Consider the following 19,585-nt stretch of genomic DNA (forward strand, 5'->3'; position numbering starts at 1 on the left):
AACTCCTTGAGAATTAATTATTTTAATTTCCCTCCTTGTGCAGGAAGGTTAGTGAGTGAGTGAAGGGCGACAAACGGGCTATCAGAGTGTCTGAATCATTTCCCTTTGCTAAAAATTATACTTTGAGTGTCAGTCCCTTACGAAACAGAGGCTCTCGTGTAACTTTGTCAGTTGAGCTGCTGAGCTGGTACATCCCAGAGTTTTCTCTTTACATCATTTCCAAACACCAATGTACCTGTGCAGTAAGCGAGGGAACAGACACGTGGCTTCTTCAACTCATAAACAAAGAAATTGGAGCAGCGTTTGATCTTTATTTCTTGGTGCCAGCGACAGGTGTTTCCACTCCAGTGAAAACAAACTGTCCTCTTTACTATCCCTTCACGCAGACTGGGATGAGATCCTGAAATGAGGAATAGAAAGATTGAAAAGTGTCTCCAGTGTGAATTGTGTTGGACAGTCAATGTCAATCTGATGTAACAGAGTCTGAAATTACCTCTTAACCAGCCTGTGGCGTGTGTGGAGCAACGTCTTACTGGAACAACAGTCTCAGGAATGGTCGAACTACCAGGACTGAAAGGACAATCACACAGTTCATCGCTGTACTGATGCAATCCAAATAAAAAGAGGCTGCAAATACTCAGCTGGTCAGGCAGCCTCTGCGGCGAGAAACAGAATAACGTTACCCTTTGTGACGAACCATCTTCAGAGCAGAGGAGTTATCACAACACCAAACATTAACTCTGTTTATTTCCAGAGATGCTGGCTGACCTGCTGTATATTTCCAGCATTTTATTTTTGTTATTTCATTATTTTAAGGAAGAGGTGTGTGAAATATTAAATGAGATTAGCTCAGTGAGGGAGGAAATATGAAGATGTTTACCATCCTTGAAAGTGGATATGTCCCCAGGCAGAGACAATTCATACCGGAGGCTGCTGAGGAAAGCAAGGGAAGATGTAACAAAGACACAAAGCATCTTCACCCATCAACTGTGCCTATAGATGTGGAGCTGGAAAAGTAATGACATTGATTAAGAGACAGCCGGAGTAATTACAGAGCATTCAGCCTCATGTCTGTGGTGGGAAAATAATGGGAAATAATTCTGTGAAATAATAGAAATCATCATTTGGGAAGGTTTAAATAAATTTGAGTCAGAATGGATTTGTTCAAATAAGTCAAGTCTCAATAACTTGATTACATTGATTGGCAAAGTAACATGGAGAGTTGATGAGTGTAACATATATGATATAGTCCACAAGGGTTTTAGCAAGAGCTTTGACAAGGTCAAACAAGACTCACTCGTCAGGAAATTGGAAGGAGAGTTGGATGCCAATTGTCTCAATGTCAGAAGCAAAGGGTTGTGGGTAGTGTGGTTATTGAGATTGGAAGGTTATTCCCAGTGGAATTCCAGAGGGATCTGTACTGAGTTCCTTGTGTTCTTGTGGTAGTGTCAATGAAATGGAATTAAAAGTTGGGGACATGAATAAGATGTCTGCAGCAGAGATGAAAATCGTTCATGCGCTTGATAGTGAGGAAGAAAGCTGTAAACAGCAGGAAGATATCGATGGATTGGTCAGGTGGGTAGATGTGTGAGCAATAGAACTCAATGTGGAGAAGTGTGAGGGAATGGGTTTTGGGAGGACAAACACTGGATGGAGAACACACAATGAATGGTGGATATTGAGGTGAGTGGTGGAGCAGAGGGATCTTGGAGTATATGTCTATTGATTGCTGATGATAGCGCGACAGGAAAATAAGGTGCTCAAGATGATGCTGTAGAGATTTTTCTTTATTGATCAAGGACACGATTAGAAGAGGAAGGAGGTGTTTCTCTAATTGTATAAAACAATTGTTAGAGCACAAATAGAGTACAGTGTACAGTTCTGGTCACCACATCACCAAAAGAGTCTGGTAGAGACAATTGATGAGGATGGCCGGCACGGTGGCACAGTGGTTAGCACTGCTGCCTCACAGTGCCAGGGACCCGGGTTCGATTCCCGGCTTGGGTCACTGTCTGTGTGGAGTTTGCACATTCTCCCCATGTCTGCGTGGGTTTCCTCCGGGTGCTCCAGTTTCCTCCAGGGGCAATAGCCAATATAAGTGCATGGGGTTGTGGGGATGTGGCCTAGTGTGACTGTGGTTGGTGCAGACTCGATGGGCCAAATGGCCTTCTTCCACACTGTGGGATTCTATGAGATGTTGGAACATTTTATTCAGGAGGGGAGATTTCATTCTGACATATAACATCAGGAGGTATCTGGATTGAGTGGATTAGGAAGAATCGGTTTTCATTTGCAGAGAGGTCAATGTCCAGGGAGCAAAGATTGAGAATAATTGTGGGAACATTGAGTGGGGGGCGCTGAGGAGGAGTATTTCCACACACCGAGTGGTGTGAACCTCACAGAGCTAGAAGGTGGCACTCTGCTTTTTCAACCAGTATGGATACAATGGATCGAATGGCCTCGTACTGCACCCTGAATTTTAACATGTTTAAACATATTGCCACCCATCCCAGCAAGTCACTTTCCTCTCAGTCACAGAATCGAAAAATGAAACAGTGCAGAAGAGGCCCTTCAGCCCGTCAAGTCTGCATTGATACGTGAGAATCCCCTGACCTTCATACCTAATTCTGGTTACCACCTCTTGGCCCGTAGCCTTGAATGTTATGGCATACCAAGTGCTCATCCAGGTACTTTTGAAAGGATGTGAGGCAACCTGACTCTACCACCCACCAAGGCAGCACATTCCACACCATCACCACCCTCTGGGTAAAATCATTTTCCCTCACATCCATCCTAAGTTTCCTGCCTCTCACCTTGAACTTGGGCCCGTGTGACTGACCCTTCAACTAAGGGGAACAGCTTCTCCCTATTCACTCTGTTCATGTCTCTCAGAATCTTGTACACTTCGATCAGCTCGCCCCTCAGCCTTCTCTGCTCCAGTGAGAACAACCCAAGCCTCTCCAACCTCTCTTCATAACTTAACAGTTCTATCCCAGGCAGCATCCTAGTGGATGGATAATGTGGTGACGAGAACTGCACACAGGACTCTAGCTGTGGCCTCACCAAAGTCCGATACAACTCCAACATAACCTCCCTGCTTTTGTAATCTCTGCCTCCAATAATAAAGGCAAGTGTTTCATATGACTTTTTCACCACCCTACTAATTGTGCTTCTTCCTTCGGTGATCTATGTACAAACATGCCAAGGTCCCTTTTTTCCTCAGAGAGTTCTTAGTGTCATGCCATTCATTGAATACTTCCTTGTCAAATTACTCCTTCCAAACTCATACTTTTCAGGGTTAAATTCCATCTGCCCCTGATCTGCCCATTTGACTATCCCATCTATATCTTCCTGGACCCAACACATTCATATATATAATTAACACCCGACCAATCTTTGTGTCATCTGAAAACTTACTCATCCAGCCCCTCAACATAGTCATTGGTGCCATTAATATAAATGACAAATAATATCAGACCCAGCACAGATCTCTGTGGTACGTGACTAGACGCTGGCTTCCAGTCACAAAAGTAACCTTCTGTCATCACCCTCTGTCTACAACAACTAAGCCAATTTTTAATCCTCATTAAGTTACTCTGTATCCCATGTTCATTTGCCTTCTTTATAAGACTCCTATGTGAGACCTTTTCAAAGGCTTTCACACTTGGAATACTGTGTACAGTTCTGGTCACTCTGTTAGAAAAATATAATATTAAATTATATGGAGAGCGTACAGTGTACAGAAAAGAGTTACCAGGATGTTGCCTAGTATGGAGCATATTAGCTATGAGGAGAGGTTGGAGAAACTTGGTTTGTACTCACTGGAACGATAGAGGTTGAGGGGCGACCTGATAGAAGTCTACAAGGTTATGAGGGTCATGGATAGAGTAGATAGTCAGAAGCTTTTTCCCAGGGTGGAAGAGTCATTTACTTGGGGAGTATAGGTTTAAGGTGCGAGGGGCAAAGTTTAAAGGAGATGTATGAGGCATGTTTTTAACACAGAGGGTGGTGCGTGCCTGGAACTCGCTGCCGGGGCAGGTAGTGGAAGCAGATATGGTCGTGACTTTTAAGGGGCGTCTTGACAAATACATGAATAGGATGGGAATGGAGGGATAAGAAGGGTAGGGGGTTTTAGTTCAGCATGGTTGGTGCAGGTTTGGAGGGCCGAAGGGCTTGTTCCTGTGCTGTAATTCTCTGGAGTGTTGGAGGCTTAGGGGTGATCTTATAGAAGTCAATAAAATAATGAGGGGCATAGATCAGCTTGAACGTCAATATTTTTTCCCAAAGGTAGGGGAGTCTAAAACTAGAGGGCATAGGTTTAAGGGAGAGGGTAGAGATACAGAAGTGTCCAGAGGGGCAATTCTTTCACACAGAGGGTGGTCAGTATCTAGAACAAGCTGCCAGATGCGGTAGTAGTAGAGGCGGGTACAATTTTGTCTTTTAAAAAGCGTTTAGACAGTTACATGTATAAGATGGGTCTATAGGGATATGGGCCAAACGTGGGAAAGTGGGACTAGCTTAGGGGTTACAAAAATTTGGGCGGCACGGTAGCACAGTGGTTAGCACTGCTGCTTCACAGCTCCAGGGTCCCAGGTTCGATTCCCGGCTCGGGTCACTGTCTGTGTGGAGTTTGCACATTCTCCTCGTGTCTGCGTGGGTTTCCTCTGGGTGCTCCGGTTTCCTCCCACAGTCCAAAGATGTGCGGGTTAGGTTGATTGGCCAGGTTCAAAATTGCCCCTTAGAGTCCTGAGATGCGTAGGTTAGAGGGATTAGCAAGTAAATATGTGGGGATAGGGCCTGGGTGGGATTGTGGTCGGTGCAGACTCGATGGGCCGAATGGCCTCCTTCTGCACTGTAGGGTTTCTATGATTTCTATGATTTCTATAAAAAGGGCAGCATGGTTAAGTTGGGCCAAAGGGCCTGTTTCCATGCTGTAAACTTCTATGACTCTGACTCCACAAAACTGGTCACCTCCTAAAAAAAATCAATGAAATTTGTTAGGCATGACCTCCCTCCGATAAAGCCATGCTGACCTAACCTCTCCAAGTGGAAATAGATGCTGTCCTTCAGAATTTCCTCCAATGGATTACCTACCACTGATGTGAAACTCACTGGTCTGTCGTTTATGATGTCTTATGTCTACAACCCTTCTGAAACAGCAGAACCACATTATCTGTCGTCTGAGCCCCTGCAATCTACTTCCTCGCCTTCCACAGCAGCTTGGGACACAATTCATCTGGAGCTGGAGATTTGTCCGATTTGGAGCCTGCAAACAGCTCCAATACCTTGTTCTTTCCTGTGTCACACCTCAGTGTCTCTCTCCCAATATTCCCCATGCTTCACTCTGTAGAATGCGCATCTTCCCTTTCCCAGTATTCCCTTTGCTCTGAATGATGATCCCAGTCTCTTTGCTGTTTCATTGACGGGTTTAACAGAGATTTCCCCTGGATCTTACCTTTTGAATCTGTACCATCCAAGAACAAGACTCTGATCACATTGAACCGAATCAGAACACAGATTCCCCACACAGTTTGTGCTCCTCCATGGCTGGTTCAGAACTCTGTGTTTTACACACGGGTCGAAGGATTTGGAGACTGCAGCTAAATAACAGCAAGATGTTTATTGTTAACAAAAAATTTCAGAAATGTTACACACTGGCTCGTCTCCATGGAGACATTTAAAATCCTCCATTTCAGCCATTTCTCTGATATCAAATCCTTGAAATGTCAGCTGGAAACTTTGCTCCTTTTTGAAACCAGTTTTCACTGCAATTCCCAGCTCAGTGAAACATCAGACTTTGTATTTTAAAATATTTATTCTTTCAGCCTGGAAATCGCCACTGAATTTCACACCCAGGTTGAAAACGTTTCCAGGGAGTGACCTGGAGCAGAGTCAACACTGTCGTCACTGTGTGTAATAAGATGATGCTCAGTTACATCTGGTGATGATCAGATCCAGCTGGTGACAATGTTCTCTACTTGTGACATGGTTTGTTCTGAAAGAACGTGTTAATTGTACAAAGCAGCAAAACTGAAGTAGTCTCTGCCTATTCTCATTTCTCTCTCCTTGATCATAACATCTGAGGCAGGAGGACCTCATGTTTGAGTTAAAGGGTGAATGTCAAGAACACGTTCTGAACTATTTGTGGGAGAATCTATTATTGAGTTCCTTGTATTGGAGCCTACACCTTGCTCACATATTCTCTCTGAACCCTTCCCCTGCCAGATGAAGGTGTAATCCTAGGAATCATAGAAACCCTGCAGAGCAGAAGGAGGCCTTTCGGCCCATCGAGTCTGCACCCACTGCAATCCCACCCAGAATCTATCCTCACAACTCCACACATTTACCCCGCCAATCCCTTGAACCTACACATCCAGAGACACTGCAGGACAATTTAGCATGGCCAATCAACCTAACCCGGACATATTTGGACTGTGGGAGGAAACCGGAGCACCTGGAGGAAACCCAAGCAGACACAGGGAGAATGTGCAAGCTTCAAACAGACATTCACCCAAGCCGGGAATCGAACCCAGGTCCCTGGAGCTGTGAGGCAGCAGTGCTAACCATTGTGCCACCGTTCCGCCCATGTTTTCCTTTCCATGATCCACTCTGGCTGAGCCGGGTCTCTCCTAGGGAAGATACCTCAATGTTCAGCCTATCAATTTCCATGTCCATCATGTTTGCATTATGGGCAATGATTAGCAAGCTACAAATTGTCTATCAGTCCTGTGATCCTGACGTTTGCATTGCCTATCGAAGAGTTGGCATTTTTTTTTTCAATTGTTTTTTTTTCCTGGCGCAATGGAATTCCATCCATTTGTTGAGCAGAGACTAAGCTCTAAGTGCCCATTGAAACAGGTAGACTGTGCCTTGCTAGTCAGTGACTGCCTAACCTGAGGTAGGTGCTGGTTGACCATTGGGGCACGATGGTCTCTCCCACAACCAGAGACAGCCCATAGCACTGTATCATAGAAATCATAGAAACCCTACAGTGCAGAAGGAGGCCATTCGGCCCATCGAGTCTGCACCGACCACAATCCCACCCAGGCCCTACCCCCACATATTTTACCCGCTAATCCCTCTAACCTACGCATCTTAGGATTCTAAGGGGCAATTTTTTTTAACCTGGCCAATCAACCTAACCCGCACATCTTTGGACTGTGGGAGGAAACCGGAGCACCCGGAGGAAACCCACGCAGACACGAGGAGAATGTGCAAACTCCACACAGACAGTGACCTGAGCCGGGAAATAAAACAAGTGGAGCCTTGGAGACCATGTCGAACTTCAAGAAAAGTTTTTATTCCACATGCATGAGGGAGAGATGAATTCGGGCCTGAAATCCCAGGCGGCTGCGAGTTCCCTCTGCTCATTGTAGATTCATACAGGCTATTATACTTTTCCGAGTTGCAAATTTTTATATTATCGTACTAATTCCTCAAGTTGGATACATGTATTTGTCAAGACGCCCCTTAAAAGTCACTATCGTATCTGCTTCCACTGCCTCCCCTGGCAGTGACTTCCAGGCACTCACCACCCTCTGTGTAAACAACTTGCTTCATACATCTCCTTTAAACCTTGCCCCTCGCAGCTTAAACCTATACCCCCAAGTAAATGACTCTTTCACCCTGGGAAAAAGCTTCTGACTATCTACTCTGTCCATGCCCCTCATAATTTTGTAGACCTCTATCAGTTTGCCCCTCAACCTCCATCGTTCCAGTGAGAACAAACCAAGTTTCTCCAACCTCTCCTCATAGCTAATGTCCTCCATACCAGGGCAACATCCTGGTAACAGAAAAGTACATTGTACGCTCTCCATATAATTTAATCTCATCATGCAAATACATTGTTCAGTTCATCCCTGCTAATCATCTCTCTGGACACTTCCTGTTTACCCGATTATAATGTCAAAGTGTTGTGTTTGCCCAACCGATCTACAATGATGTGTTAATTGCTCCCCCACTCTGCTCGGTGATCGTGTTTACCAGAAGACTATGATCTCCCTAGACAGTATGGAGCCTGGCTGTCTCAATGCCGGTTCTCCCACTGTCGTGATAACTCAGAAAGATCTTCTGCGCATTACAATTGTAAGGAGTAGGTAACATATATTAATCATTATCTGTCAGCGGAGCAGACCTCCAGCTGTCTGTGTTAACCCTTTTCTTCCCTCTGGTGAGGCCTGGCTCTCTGGGCTTGCTCTATGTACCCTGCATGTATTACACTGAAACTAAATAAAATATGAACGGACACATAAATTAAAATATAAAAGAAACGATCCCTGATATTGCCCTGCAACAAGAACCCATTCACTCTGCCAATCGAGTTGGCCTTATCACTCATCGCCGCTGTCCCAATGTTATGTCCGCCTTCTGCAGCAAAACTGGAAAGCCCACAAGACTGGGCAACATTTTTGAAAAGCCTGGGCTGCCTGAATATCCTGGTTATGCCCAACGGAATGCCATGAACTGTGTGTGGCATTAGCTTGCTTGCAGCCATTGCTGGAAGGATGATACATTCAGATATCTGTCTGCCACTGAGTTTTGTTGATGTGGAGATGCCGGCGTTGGACTGGGGTAAACACAGTAACCCTGTTTGAGAGCAGATTTCCACTCCATCTGATGAAACAGCAGCGCTCCGAAAGCTGGTGGCTTTTGCTACCAAATAAACCTGTTGGACTTTAACCTGGTGTTGTTAAAACTGTTACTGAGTTTTGTTGGCACGGTTTTACTCCCTTAGCCTACAACTCTCCCACAGTATGCTCAAGGCAGTGGAGCTAACCACCCAAAGCTGGGAGGTTGGCTCATGAGTATCAGGATGTGTCCATATGCCGGTGACCTCGTGTCCTGGGGCCTGAGGCTCCTTCGGGTTCCTCTGAAGATTTAACCTGGGGCTGTTTCCATATGTCACCATGAGGAGACACAGCTGAGGATCTGCCAATGAAGAGGCTGTGTACTGACACAGAGAGATTTATACATTTGACTCCCGCTCTTTCACATTGCTACTAGCCAATGGTCTGGGCTGAGAATGAGAATCAAAGTAGCACACAAAAATGGGAAACATCTCCACGCTATTCAGCCACACACTAGACACATGAATCAGCTGTGCACACACTGACACTAATCCCCTTGCATTATCCATTCCTATTCAGACTCTGACTCCTCTTTTCCCATCCTACCTTTCTTTTCCAGATGTATTCTGGAATATTTATATCCTGACCTTGGCCACGATGGAACCATGGGGCAGAATTGGATGTTGCCCCGTTGGTGGCTTTCCAGGAGATGAGTGACTGCCTGTAGAATTCCGCAAATGTCCTTCCCACTGGGCTGTCGTCCACCCCATCTCTCCTCAATTTTACAGTGGGATAAGCAAAGTCGAGGCCATTCCACCCACCCTCACTCCTATTCAGTTCCCTAAGTGGCCAATCAATGATTACTTAAGGACCATTTCCCAGCCAGTGGCAATGTTCAGGCTGGTGGGTGGAGTTCAAGGTCATGCATGGGGGGAAGAGGGAAGTGGGGAGGGGGTGAGACAGCTTGTTCAGCCCTCGGGTGAGAAAAGTGGGGGACCTTATTTCAACATCAGGTGACACCCTCACAGGGTCCGTCCCCAGTTGGTGTTCTCTCCACCAGCTTCTCCTCCAACATCATAGAATCCCTACAGTGCAGAAGGAGGCCATTCGGTCCATCATGCCTGCATTGACAACCATCCCACCCAGGCCCGAACCCCATAACCCCATGTATTTACCCTGCTAGTCTCCCTGACACTAAGGGGCAATTTAGCATGGCCAATCCATCTAATTCGCACATTTTTGGACCATGGGAAGAAGATGGATCACTGGGGAGAATGTACAAACTCCACACATACAGTGACCCGAGGCTGGAATTGAACCCGGGTCCCTGGCGCTGTGAGGCAGCAGTGCTAACCACTCTGCCACCATGCAACATCCCCACCACCTGTGCCCACCCCTCAGGTTTCAGTTCTTCTTCCAGCCCTGAGACACATTACCTACTCCTGGACTCCCAGGATTCAGTGTGGGGTCAACTTAGAATTCCAGCTCTGTGCCCCACAGCTTCAGGTGCTGCTGGGATTAGAGAGCTGCCGACCAATGAAATGAGCGCTCAGCCCTCTGAGGGGGGCGGATGCCCCATCTCAAGCCAATGAACTCTCCCTGTGGAGATCAGAGCCATTTCTCTCAATTGGTGCCATTATTATTTTCTTATTGTGAATCTTTTGAACAATCGACATTGAGGTTTCTAATGATCTTTTCATTATTATTCACGGAGACAGTTTTAGTTTTGAACTCTCAGCGGGTAACTTTATGGCTTCGCTTAATCTGAGACTGGAAAATCCTGCCCGACGTCAACGGACATTTCCATTGTCCTCTTCGATTCCATGGCAGGTGGGGTGGTAAAATTCCGGTGCCCAACTCTGCCCCTCCCACTCTGCCCTTCAATTCTGCCTCTTGAACTCTGGCCCTTGAACCCAGCCTCTCCCACTCTGCCTCTCCCACTCTGCCCCTCACACTCTGCCCCTCACACTCTGCCCCTCACACTCTGCCCCTCACACTCTGCCCCTCACACTTGGCCCCTCACACTCTGCCCTCACACTCTGCTCCTCACACTCTGCCCCTCCCACTCTGCCACTTGAACCCAGCCCCGCCCACTCTGCCCCTCCCACTCTGCCACTTGAACCCAGCCCCTCCCACTTTACCCCGCCTTTACTCAAATCTCTACATCCTGCATTTTCCCTTCCTCCACTCCCTCACCTTCCTCCAATCTCTCGCTTCCCTCCAATCCCTCACCTTTCTCCACCCATAGAATCGTAGAATCATAGAATCCCTACAGTGCAGAAGGAGGCCATTTGACCCACCTAGTCTGCACTGACCACAATCCCACCCAGGCCCTATTCCCATAACCCCACATATTTACCCTGTTAATCCCCTGACACTAGGGGTCAACTTAGCATGGCCAATCCAGTGAACCCGCGCATCTGTGGGAGGAAAATGAAGAAAACCCACACAAAAGCGGGGAGAAGGTGCAGACTCTGCACAGTGACACGAGGCCGGAATTGAACCTGGGACCCTGGCACTGTAAAGCAGCAGTGCTAACCACTATGCTATTGTGCTGCCCCACTCACCTCCCTCCATCCCCATGCCCTCCTCCACCCACTCACCTCCCTCCACCCCCTCGCCTCACTCTACTCACTTGCCTCCTTCCAATCCAATGATTGAGGGTGATTTAGTGGTTTGGATCAGGAATTGGCTTGCTGTAAGAAAACAGAGGGTGGTGGTTGATGGGAAATATTCATCCTGGAGTTCAGTTACTAGTGGTGTACCGCAAGGATCTGTTTTGGGCCACTGCTGTTTGTCATTTTTATTAATGACCTGGATGAGGGCGTGGAAGGATGGATTAGCAAATTTGCGGATGACACTAAAGTCGGTGGAGTTGTGGACAGTGCAGAGGGAAGTGGCAGGTTACAGAGGGACATAGGTAAGCTGCAGAGCTGGGCTGAGAGGTGGCAAATGGAGTTTAATGCGGAAAAGTGTGAAGTGATTCACTTTGGAAGGAGTAACAGGAATACAGAGTACTGGGCTAATGGTAAGATACTTGGTGGTGTGGATGAACAGAGAGATCTCGGTGTCCATGTGCATAGATCCCTGAAAGTTGGCACCCAGGTTGTTAAGAAGGCATACGGAGTGTTAGCTTTTATTGGTAGAGGGATTGAGTTTCGGAGCCAGGAGGTCATGCTGCAACTGTACAAAACTCTGGTGCGGCCGCATTTGGAGCATTGTGTACAGTTCTGGTCGCCGTATTATAGGAAAGATGTGGAAGTGTTGGAAAGGGTGCAGAGGAGATTTACCAGGATGTTGCCTGGTATGGTGGGAAAATCGTATGAGGAAAGGCTGAGGGGCTTGAGGTTGTTTTCGTTAGAGAGAAGAAGGTTAAGAGGTGACTTAATAGAGGCATACAAGATGATCAGAGGATTAGATAGGGTGGAAATTGAGAGCCTTTTTCCTCGGATGGTGATGGCTAACACGAGGGGACATAGCTTTAAATTGAGGGGTGAGAGATATAGGACAGATATTCGAGGTAGGTTCTTTACTCAGAGAGTAGTAAGGGCGTGGAATGCCCTGCCTGCAGCAGTAGTGGACTCATCAACATTAAGAGCATTCAAATGGTTATTGGATAAACATATGGATGATATTGGAATAGTGTAGATTAGAGGGGCTTTAGATTGGTTCCACTGGTCGGCGCAACATCGAGGGCCGAAGGGCCTGTACTGCGCTGTAATGTTCTATGTTCTATGTTCTAATCCATCGTCTCCCTCCAATCTCTCACCTCCCTCCACTGCCTCACCCAGTGTCTTGTTTTTTTAAAGACTAATGCATCAGTTGTAGGTTTTGGCAGGACTGTAGCCCCCAGCCATGCTAAAGGTGCAGCTCCCTACCCCTGGGCACTTGATGCCCACACCACCCTGAGGCACAAATCTGTCACACTCTGTGCCAGATTGGCATGTTGTTCAGGTAACAATCAACAGATAACAACCTTTCTAGCGTTTCAGAGCACAAATGCCTCCATACAGAACCAATCTCCAAGTATCCTTGGTTCCCAAAAAAACCACAATAACTGGATCCTCCCCCTCCCACTCCAGATTCCTCTCTGGCCATGGGGAGAAACATAAAAGTATAGTGTAGGAATAGAGATGTTTTACTGCAATTGTATAGGACATTGGTGAGGCCACACCTGGAATATTGTGCGTAATTTTGGTCTCCTTATCTGAGGAAGGATGTCCTGGCTATAGAGGGAACTCAGGGTTCTCTTGATGCTAACTTGCAGGTTGAGTTTGTAGTTAGGAAGGCAAATGCAATGTTAACATTCATTTTAAGAGGACGAGAACACAAAAGCAGGGGCTTGAAGTTTTATAAGGCTCCGGTCAGACCACATTTGGAATTATGTGAGCAATTTTGAGACCCGCACCTAAGGAAGGATGTGCTGGCCTTGGAGAGAATCCAGGGTAGTTTCACGAGAATGATCCCAGGAATGAAAAGCTTGATGCTTGAGAACTCTGGAACTGTACTCGATGGAGTTCAGAAGGATGAGGGGGGATCTCATTAAAACTTACAGGATACTGAAAGGCCTGGATAGAATGGACGTGGGGAAGATGTTTCCACTAGTAGGAGATACTAGGATCCAAGGGCACAGCTTCAGAGTAAAGGAACAACCCTTTAGAACCGAGATGAGGAGGAATTTCTTCAGCCAGACGGTGGTGAATGTGTGGAATTCTTTGCCACAGAAGGCTATGGAGGCCAGTTCATTGAGTGTATTGAAGGCTGAGATACATAGGTCCTTGATTGGTAAGGGGATCAAAAGTTACAGGCAAAAGGCGGGAGAATGAGATTGAGAAAGATATCAGCTATGATTGAATGGCGGAACAGGCTCGATGGGCTCAATGGCCTCATTCTGCTCCTATAATTTATGGAATGCAGCGAAGGTTTACCAGGATGATTCCTGGGATGGCAGGTCTGTCATATGAGGAGAGACAAAGCCTGTTAGGATTCTATGCACTGGTGTTTAGAAGAGTGAGGGGATCCCATAGAAACTTATAAAACTCTAACAGGGTCAGACAGGGTAGATTCAGAAAGAATGTTCCTGATGGTGGGGGAGTCCAGAACTAGGGGTCATAATTTTAGGATAAGGGGGAAACCTTTTAGAACTGAGTTGAGGAGAAATTTCTTCACCCAGAGGGTGGTGAATGTATGGAATTCACTCCCACAGAATGTAGTTGAGGCCAAACCGTTGTCTGATTTGAAGAAGAAACTAGATATAGCTCTTGGGGCTAAAGAGATCAAGGGATGTGGGGGGAAGAAGGGGATCAGGATATTGAATTTGATGATCAGTGTAGAATGATATAAAATAAAGGGCGATTGCCAGGCAGTGTGAGGGTTTTTGTTTAATCAACTTAGATGTAGATTCACTTTAAATCAATGGGGAGCAAGTTTGTTCGTAATTGTAATTACTAACAAGTCTCCTGGCCCTGCTGGAATGCATCCCAGTGTATTAAAAGAGATGGCAAGGAAATACCAAATGCACGAGTGGTAATTTACCAAAATTTGCTGGACTCTGGAGTGGTCCCCACAGATTTTAAAACAGCAAATGTGGCGCCACTGTTTAAAAAAGGAGGTTGACAAAAGGCGGGTAACTATAGGCCAGTTAGCTTAACTTCTGTAGCAGGGAAAATGCTTGAATCTTTCATCAAGGAAGAAATAGCGAGACATCTGGATATAAATTGTCCCATTGGTAAGACGTAGCATGGGTTCATGAAGGGAAGGTCATGTTTGACTAATTTGGTGGAATTCCTTGAGAACATTACATGTGCAGTGGACAATGGGGAACTTGCGGATGTGGTGTATCTGAATTTCCAGAAGGCATTTGACAAGGTGCCGTACCAAAGACTGCTGCACAAGATAAAGGTGCACGGTGTTACGTGTAATGTATTAGCATGGATAGAGAATTGGTTAACTAACAGAAAGCAAAGAGTGAGGCTCAATGAGTGTTTTTCTGGTTGGCGATCAGTGACTAGTGGTGTGCCTCAGGGATCAGTGTTGGGACCGCAATTGTTTACGACTTACATAGATGATTTGGAATTGGGGACCAAGTGTGGTCTGTCAAAATTCGCAGATGACACTAAGATGAGTGGCAGAGCAAAGTGTGCAGAGGGCGCTGAAAGTCTGCAAAGGGATAGAGATAGTCTAAGTGAGTGGGCGAGGGTCTGGCAGATGGAGTACAATGTTGGTAAATGTGAGGTCATCCATTTTGGTAGGAATAACAGCAAAATGAACTATTATTTAAATGATAACAAATTGCAGCATGCTGCTGTGCAGAGGGACCTGGGTGTCCTTGTGCAAAAATCACAAGGAGTTGGTTTGCAGGTGCAGCAGCTAACTAAGAAGGCAAATGGAACTTTGTCCTTCATTGCACAGATCCTTGAAAGTGACGTCACACAGGTGGAGAAGGTGGTGAAGAAGGCATATGGCATGCTTGCCTTTATAGGACGGGGCATAGAGTATAAAAGTTGGGGTCTGATGTTGCAGATGTATAGAACGTTGGTTTGGCCGCATCTGGAATACTGCGTCCAGTTCTGGTCGCCACACTACCAGAAGGACGTTGGAGGCTTTGGAGAGAGTACAGAGGAGGTTTACCAGGATGTTGCCTGGTATGGAGGGGCTTAGTTACGAGGAGAGATTGGGTAAACTGGGGTTGTTCTCCCTGGAAAGACGGAGGATGAGGGGAGACTTAATAGAGGTGTATAAAATTATGAAAGGCATAGATAGGGTGAACGGTGGGAAGCTTTTCCCCAGGTCGGTGGTGACGTTCACGAGGGGTCATAGGTTCAAGGTGAAGGGGGGGAGGTTTAACACAGATATCAGACAGACATATTTTACACAGAGGGTGGTGGGGGCCTGGAATGCGCTGCCAGGCAAGGTGGTGGAGGCGGACACACTGGGAACGTTTAAGACTTATCTAGACAGCCATATGAACGGAGTGGGGATGGAGGGATACAAAAGAATGGTCTAGTTTGGACCAGGGAGCGGCGCGGGCTTGGAGGGCCGAAGGGCCTGTTCCTGTGCTGTATTGTTCTTTGTTCTTTGTTCTTTGTTCTTGCTCGAGGGATGGAGTTTAAAAACAGTGAGGTTATGTTGCAGCTGTATAACACAGAACATAGAAAAGATACAGCACAAACAGGCCCTTCGGCCCACAAGTTGCGCCGAACATGTCCCTACCTACTAGGCTTACCTATAACCCTCTATGTTACGAACGTCCATGAACCTATCCAAACGTCTCTTAAAAAACCCCATCGAATTCGCCTCCACCACCACTACCGGCAGCCGATTCCACGCACCCACCACCCTCTGAGTGAAAAACTTACCCCTAACATCTCCTTTGTACCTATTCACCAGCACCTTAAACCTGTGATCTCTTGTGGCAACCATATCAGCCCTGGGTAAAGGCCTCTGAGAATCCACTCTATCAATACCTCTCAACATCTTATACACCTCTATCAAGTCACCTGTCATCCTTCGCTTCTCCAAGGAGAAAAGATCTAGCTCTCTCAACCTATCCTCATAAGGCATGCCACTTAATCCAGGCAATATCCTTGTAAATCTCCTCTGCACCCTTCCTATTGCTTCCACATCCTTTCTGTGATGAGGCGACCAGAACTGGGCACAGTACTCCAGGTGGGGTCTGACCAGGGTCCTATACAGCTGCAGCATTATCTCCCGATTTCTAAACACAATTCCTCTATTGATGAAGACCAGTATTCCATACGCCTTCTTAACCACAGCCTCTACCTGCGACGCTGCTTTGAGCGTCCTATGAACCCGGACCCCAAGATCCTTCTGATCTTCCACACTGCCAAGTGTCTTACCCTTAATATTATATTCTTTCACCCTATTCGACCTGCCAAAATGAACCACCACACACTTATCTGGGTTGAAGTCCATCTGCCACTTCTCCGCTCAGTCTTGCATCTTATCTATGTCTCGTTGCAACTGCTGACATCCCTCTACACTATTCACAACCCCACCAACCTTCGTGTCATCAGCAAACTTGCCAACCCATCCTTCCACTTCCTCATCCAGGTCACTTATAAAAATCACAAAGAGCAAGGGTCCCAGAACAGATCCCTGGTGCACTCCACTGGTGACTGACCTCCATGCTGAAAAAGACCCATCTACAACCACTCTTTGCCTTCTGTGGGCAAGACAGTTCTGAATCCACAAGGCAATGTCCCCTTGTATCCCATGCCCATTCACTTTCTGCATAAGCCTTGCATGGGGCACCTTATCAAACGTCTTGCTGAAATCCATATAAACTACATCTACTGCTCTTCCCTCATCTATGTGTCTAGTTACATCTTTAAAAAATTCAATTAGGCTCGTAAGGCATGATCTGCCTCGGACAAAGCCATGCTGGCTATTTCTGATCACACTATTCCTCTCCAGATGTTCATAAATCTTTCCCATCTTATCTTCTTGCTCCTAACATACTTGTAGAATGCCTTGGGGTTTTCCTTTATCCTGTCTGCCAAGGCCTTCTCATGACCCCTTCTTGCTCTTCTAATTTCCCTCTTAAGTTCCTTCCTACTAGTCGTATACTCATCTAGATTTCTAACAGTACCTAGTTCCCCGAACCTTTTGTAGGTTTTTCTAAGGTGCTGGTGAGGCCACACCTGGAGTACTGTGTACAGTTTTGGTCTCCTTACTTGAGAAAGGCTATACTAGCACTGGAGGGGATGCAGAGGAGATTCACTAGGTTGATTCCGGAGTTGAGAGGGTTGGCTTATGAAGAGAGACTGAGTACAAAGAACAAAGAAAACTACAGCACAGGAAGGCCCTTCGGCCCTCCAAGCCTTCACCGACCATGCTGCCTGACTGAACTAAAACCCTTCCGGGGACCATATCCCTCTAAACCCATCTATTCATGTACTTGTCAAGACGCCCCTTAAAAGTCACTGCCGTATCCGCTTCCACTACCTCCCCGGCAATGAGTTCTAGGCACCCACTACTCCCTGTGTAAAAGATCTGCCTTGTACATCTCCTTTAAACCTTGCCCCTCACACCTTAAACCTATGCCCCCTAGTAATTGACTCTTCCACCCTGGGGAAAAGGGAGTAGATGAGTGACAAAGATGATTGATGAGGGTAGGGCAATGGATGTTGTCTACATGGACTTCAGGAAGGCCTTTGACAAAGTCCCTCATGGCAGACTGGTGCAGAAGGTGAAATCGCATGGGATCAGAGGTGAGCTGGCAAGATGGATACAAAACTGGCTTGGTCAAAGAAGACAGAGGGTAGAAGTGGAAAGGGTGCATTTCTGAATGGAGGGCTGTGACAAGTGTCGTTGCTCAGGGATCAGTACTGAGACCTTTGCTGTTTGTAATATATACAAATGATTTGGAGGAAAATGTAACTGGTTTGATTCGTAAGTTTGTGGACGACACAAGGATTGGTGGATTTGCGAATAGCGATGAGGACCATCAGAGGATACAACAGGATATAGATCGGTTGGAGACTTGAGCGGAGAGATGGCAGATGGAGTTTAATCCGGACAAATGTGAGGCAATGCATTTTGGAAGGCCTAATACAGATAGGAAATATATAGTAAATGGCAGAACCCTTAAGAGTATTGATAGGCAAAGAGATCTGGATGTACAGGTACACAGGTCACTGACAGTGGCAATGCAGGTGGAGAAGTTAGTCAAGAAGGCATACGGCATGCTTGCCTTCATTGGCCAGGGCATTGAGTTTAAAAATTGGCAAGTCATGTTGCAGCTTTATAGAACCTTAGTTAGGCCGCACTTAGAATATAGTGTTCAATTCTGGTCGCCACACTACCAGAAGGATGTGGAGGCTTTGGAGAGGGTGCAGAAAAGATATACCAGGATGTTGTCTGGTATGGAGGGCATTAGCTATGAGGAGAGGTTGGAGAAACTTGGTTTGTTCTCAATGGAACGACGGAGGTTGAGGGGTGACTGATAGAAGTCTACAAGATTATGAGAGGCTTGGACAGAGTGGATAGTCAGAAGCTTTTTCCCAGGGTGGAAGAGTCAATTACTAGGGAGCACAGATTTAAGGTGCAAAGGACAGGGTTGAAAGGAGATGTACGAGGCATATTTTTTACACAGAGGGTGGTGGGTGCCTGGAACTCATTGCAGGGGGAGGTAGTGGAAGCGGATACAGTAGTGACTTTTAAGGGGCATCTGGACAAATACATGAATAGAATGGAATAGAGAGACAAATACATGAATAGGATGGGAATAGGGGGTAGGGGGTTTTAGTTAAGTCTGGCAGCATGGTTGGTGCAGGCTTGGAGGGCTGAAGGGCCATTTCCTGTGCTGTAATTTTCTTTGTTCTTTGTAGACTGGGGCTATACTCACTGGAATTCAGAAGAATGAGGGGAGACCTTATAGAAACATATAAGATTATGAAGGGAATAGATAAGATAGAAGCAGGGAAGTTGTTTCCACTGGTGGGTGAAACTAGAACTAGGGGCATAGCTTCAAAATAAGGGGGAGCAGATTTAGGACTGAGTTGAGGAGGAACTCCTTCACACAAAGGGTTGTGAATCTGTGGAATTCCCTGCCCAGTGAAGCAGTTGAGGCTACCTCATTGAATGTTTTTAAGGCAAGGATAGGGAAGGATAAGGCAAGGATGTTTTTAAAGCAAGGATGGGCGGCAGGGTAGCACAGTGGTTAGCACTGCTGCTTCACAGGTCCAGGGACCTGAGTTCTATTCCCGGCTTGGGTCACTGTCTGTGTGGAGTTTGCACATTCCCCTTGTGTCTGCGTGGGTTTCCTCCGGGTGCTCCGGGTTCCTCCCACAGTCCAAAGATGTGCGGGTTAGGTTGATTGGCCATGCTAAAAATTGCCCTTAGTGTCCTGGGATGCATAGGCCAGAGGGATTAGTGGGTAAATATGTAGGGATATGGGGGTAGGTCCTGTGTGGGATTATGGTTCGCTGCAGACTCGATGGGCCGAATGGCCTTTTTCTGTACTGTAGGGTTTCTATGATTCTATAAATAATTTT

At 46.5% G+C, this 19,585-nt stretch overlaps 1 protein-coding gene across 1 annotated transcript in view; it reads right to left on the reverse strand.

The window, feature by feature from the left end:
- The window catches only part of LOC144486752 (uncharacterized), a gene marked incomplete at its 5' end in the record, with an annotated part of 241,995 nt that overhangs the window by 181,822 nt on the left and 40,588 nt on the right, over window positions 1-19,585 (reverse strand). Inside the window, 3 exons of the mRNA XM_078204779.1 lie at window positions 236-400; window positions 494-570; window positions 5,456-5,594. Coding sequence (XP_078060905.1) covers window positions 236-400; window positions 494-570; window positions 5,456-5,594 — 381 coding nt within the window. The remainder of the gene's footprint in view (window positions 1-235; window positions 401-493; window positions 571-5,455; window positions 5,595-19,585) is intronic.

This window comes from Mustelus asterias, unplaced genomic scaffold (genome assembly GCF_964213995.1).
Source record: "Mustelus asterias unplaced genomic scaffold, sMusAst1.hap1.1 HAP1_SCAFFOLD_448, whole genome shotgun sequence".
Taxonomy (NCBI): domain Eukaryota; kingdom Metazoa; phylum Chordata; class Chondrichthyes; order Carcharhiniformes; family Triakidae; genus Mustelus; species Mustelus asterias.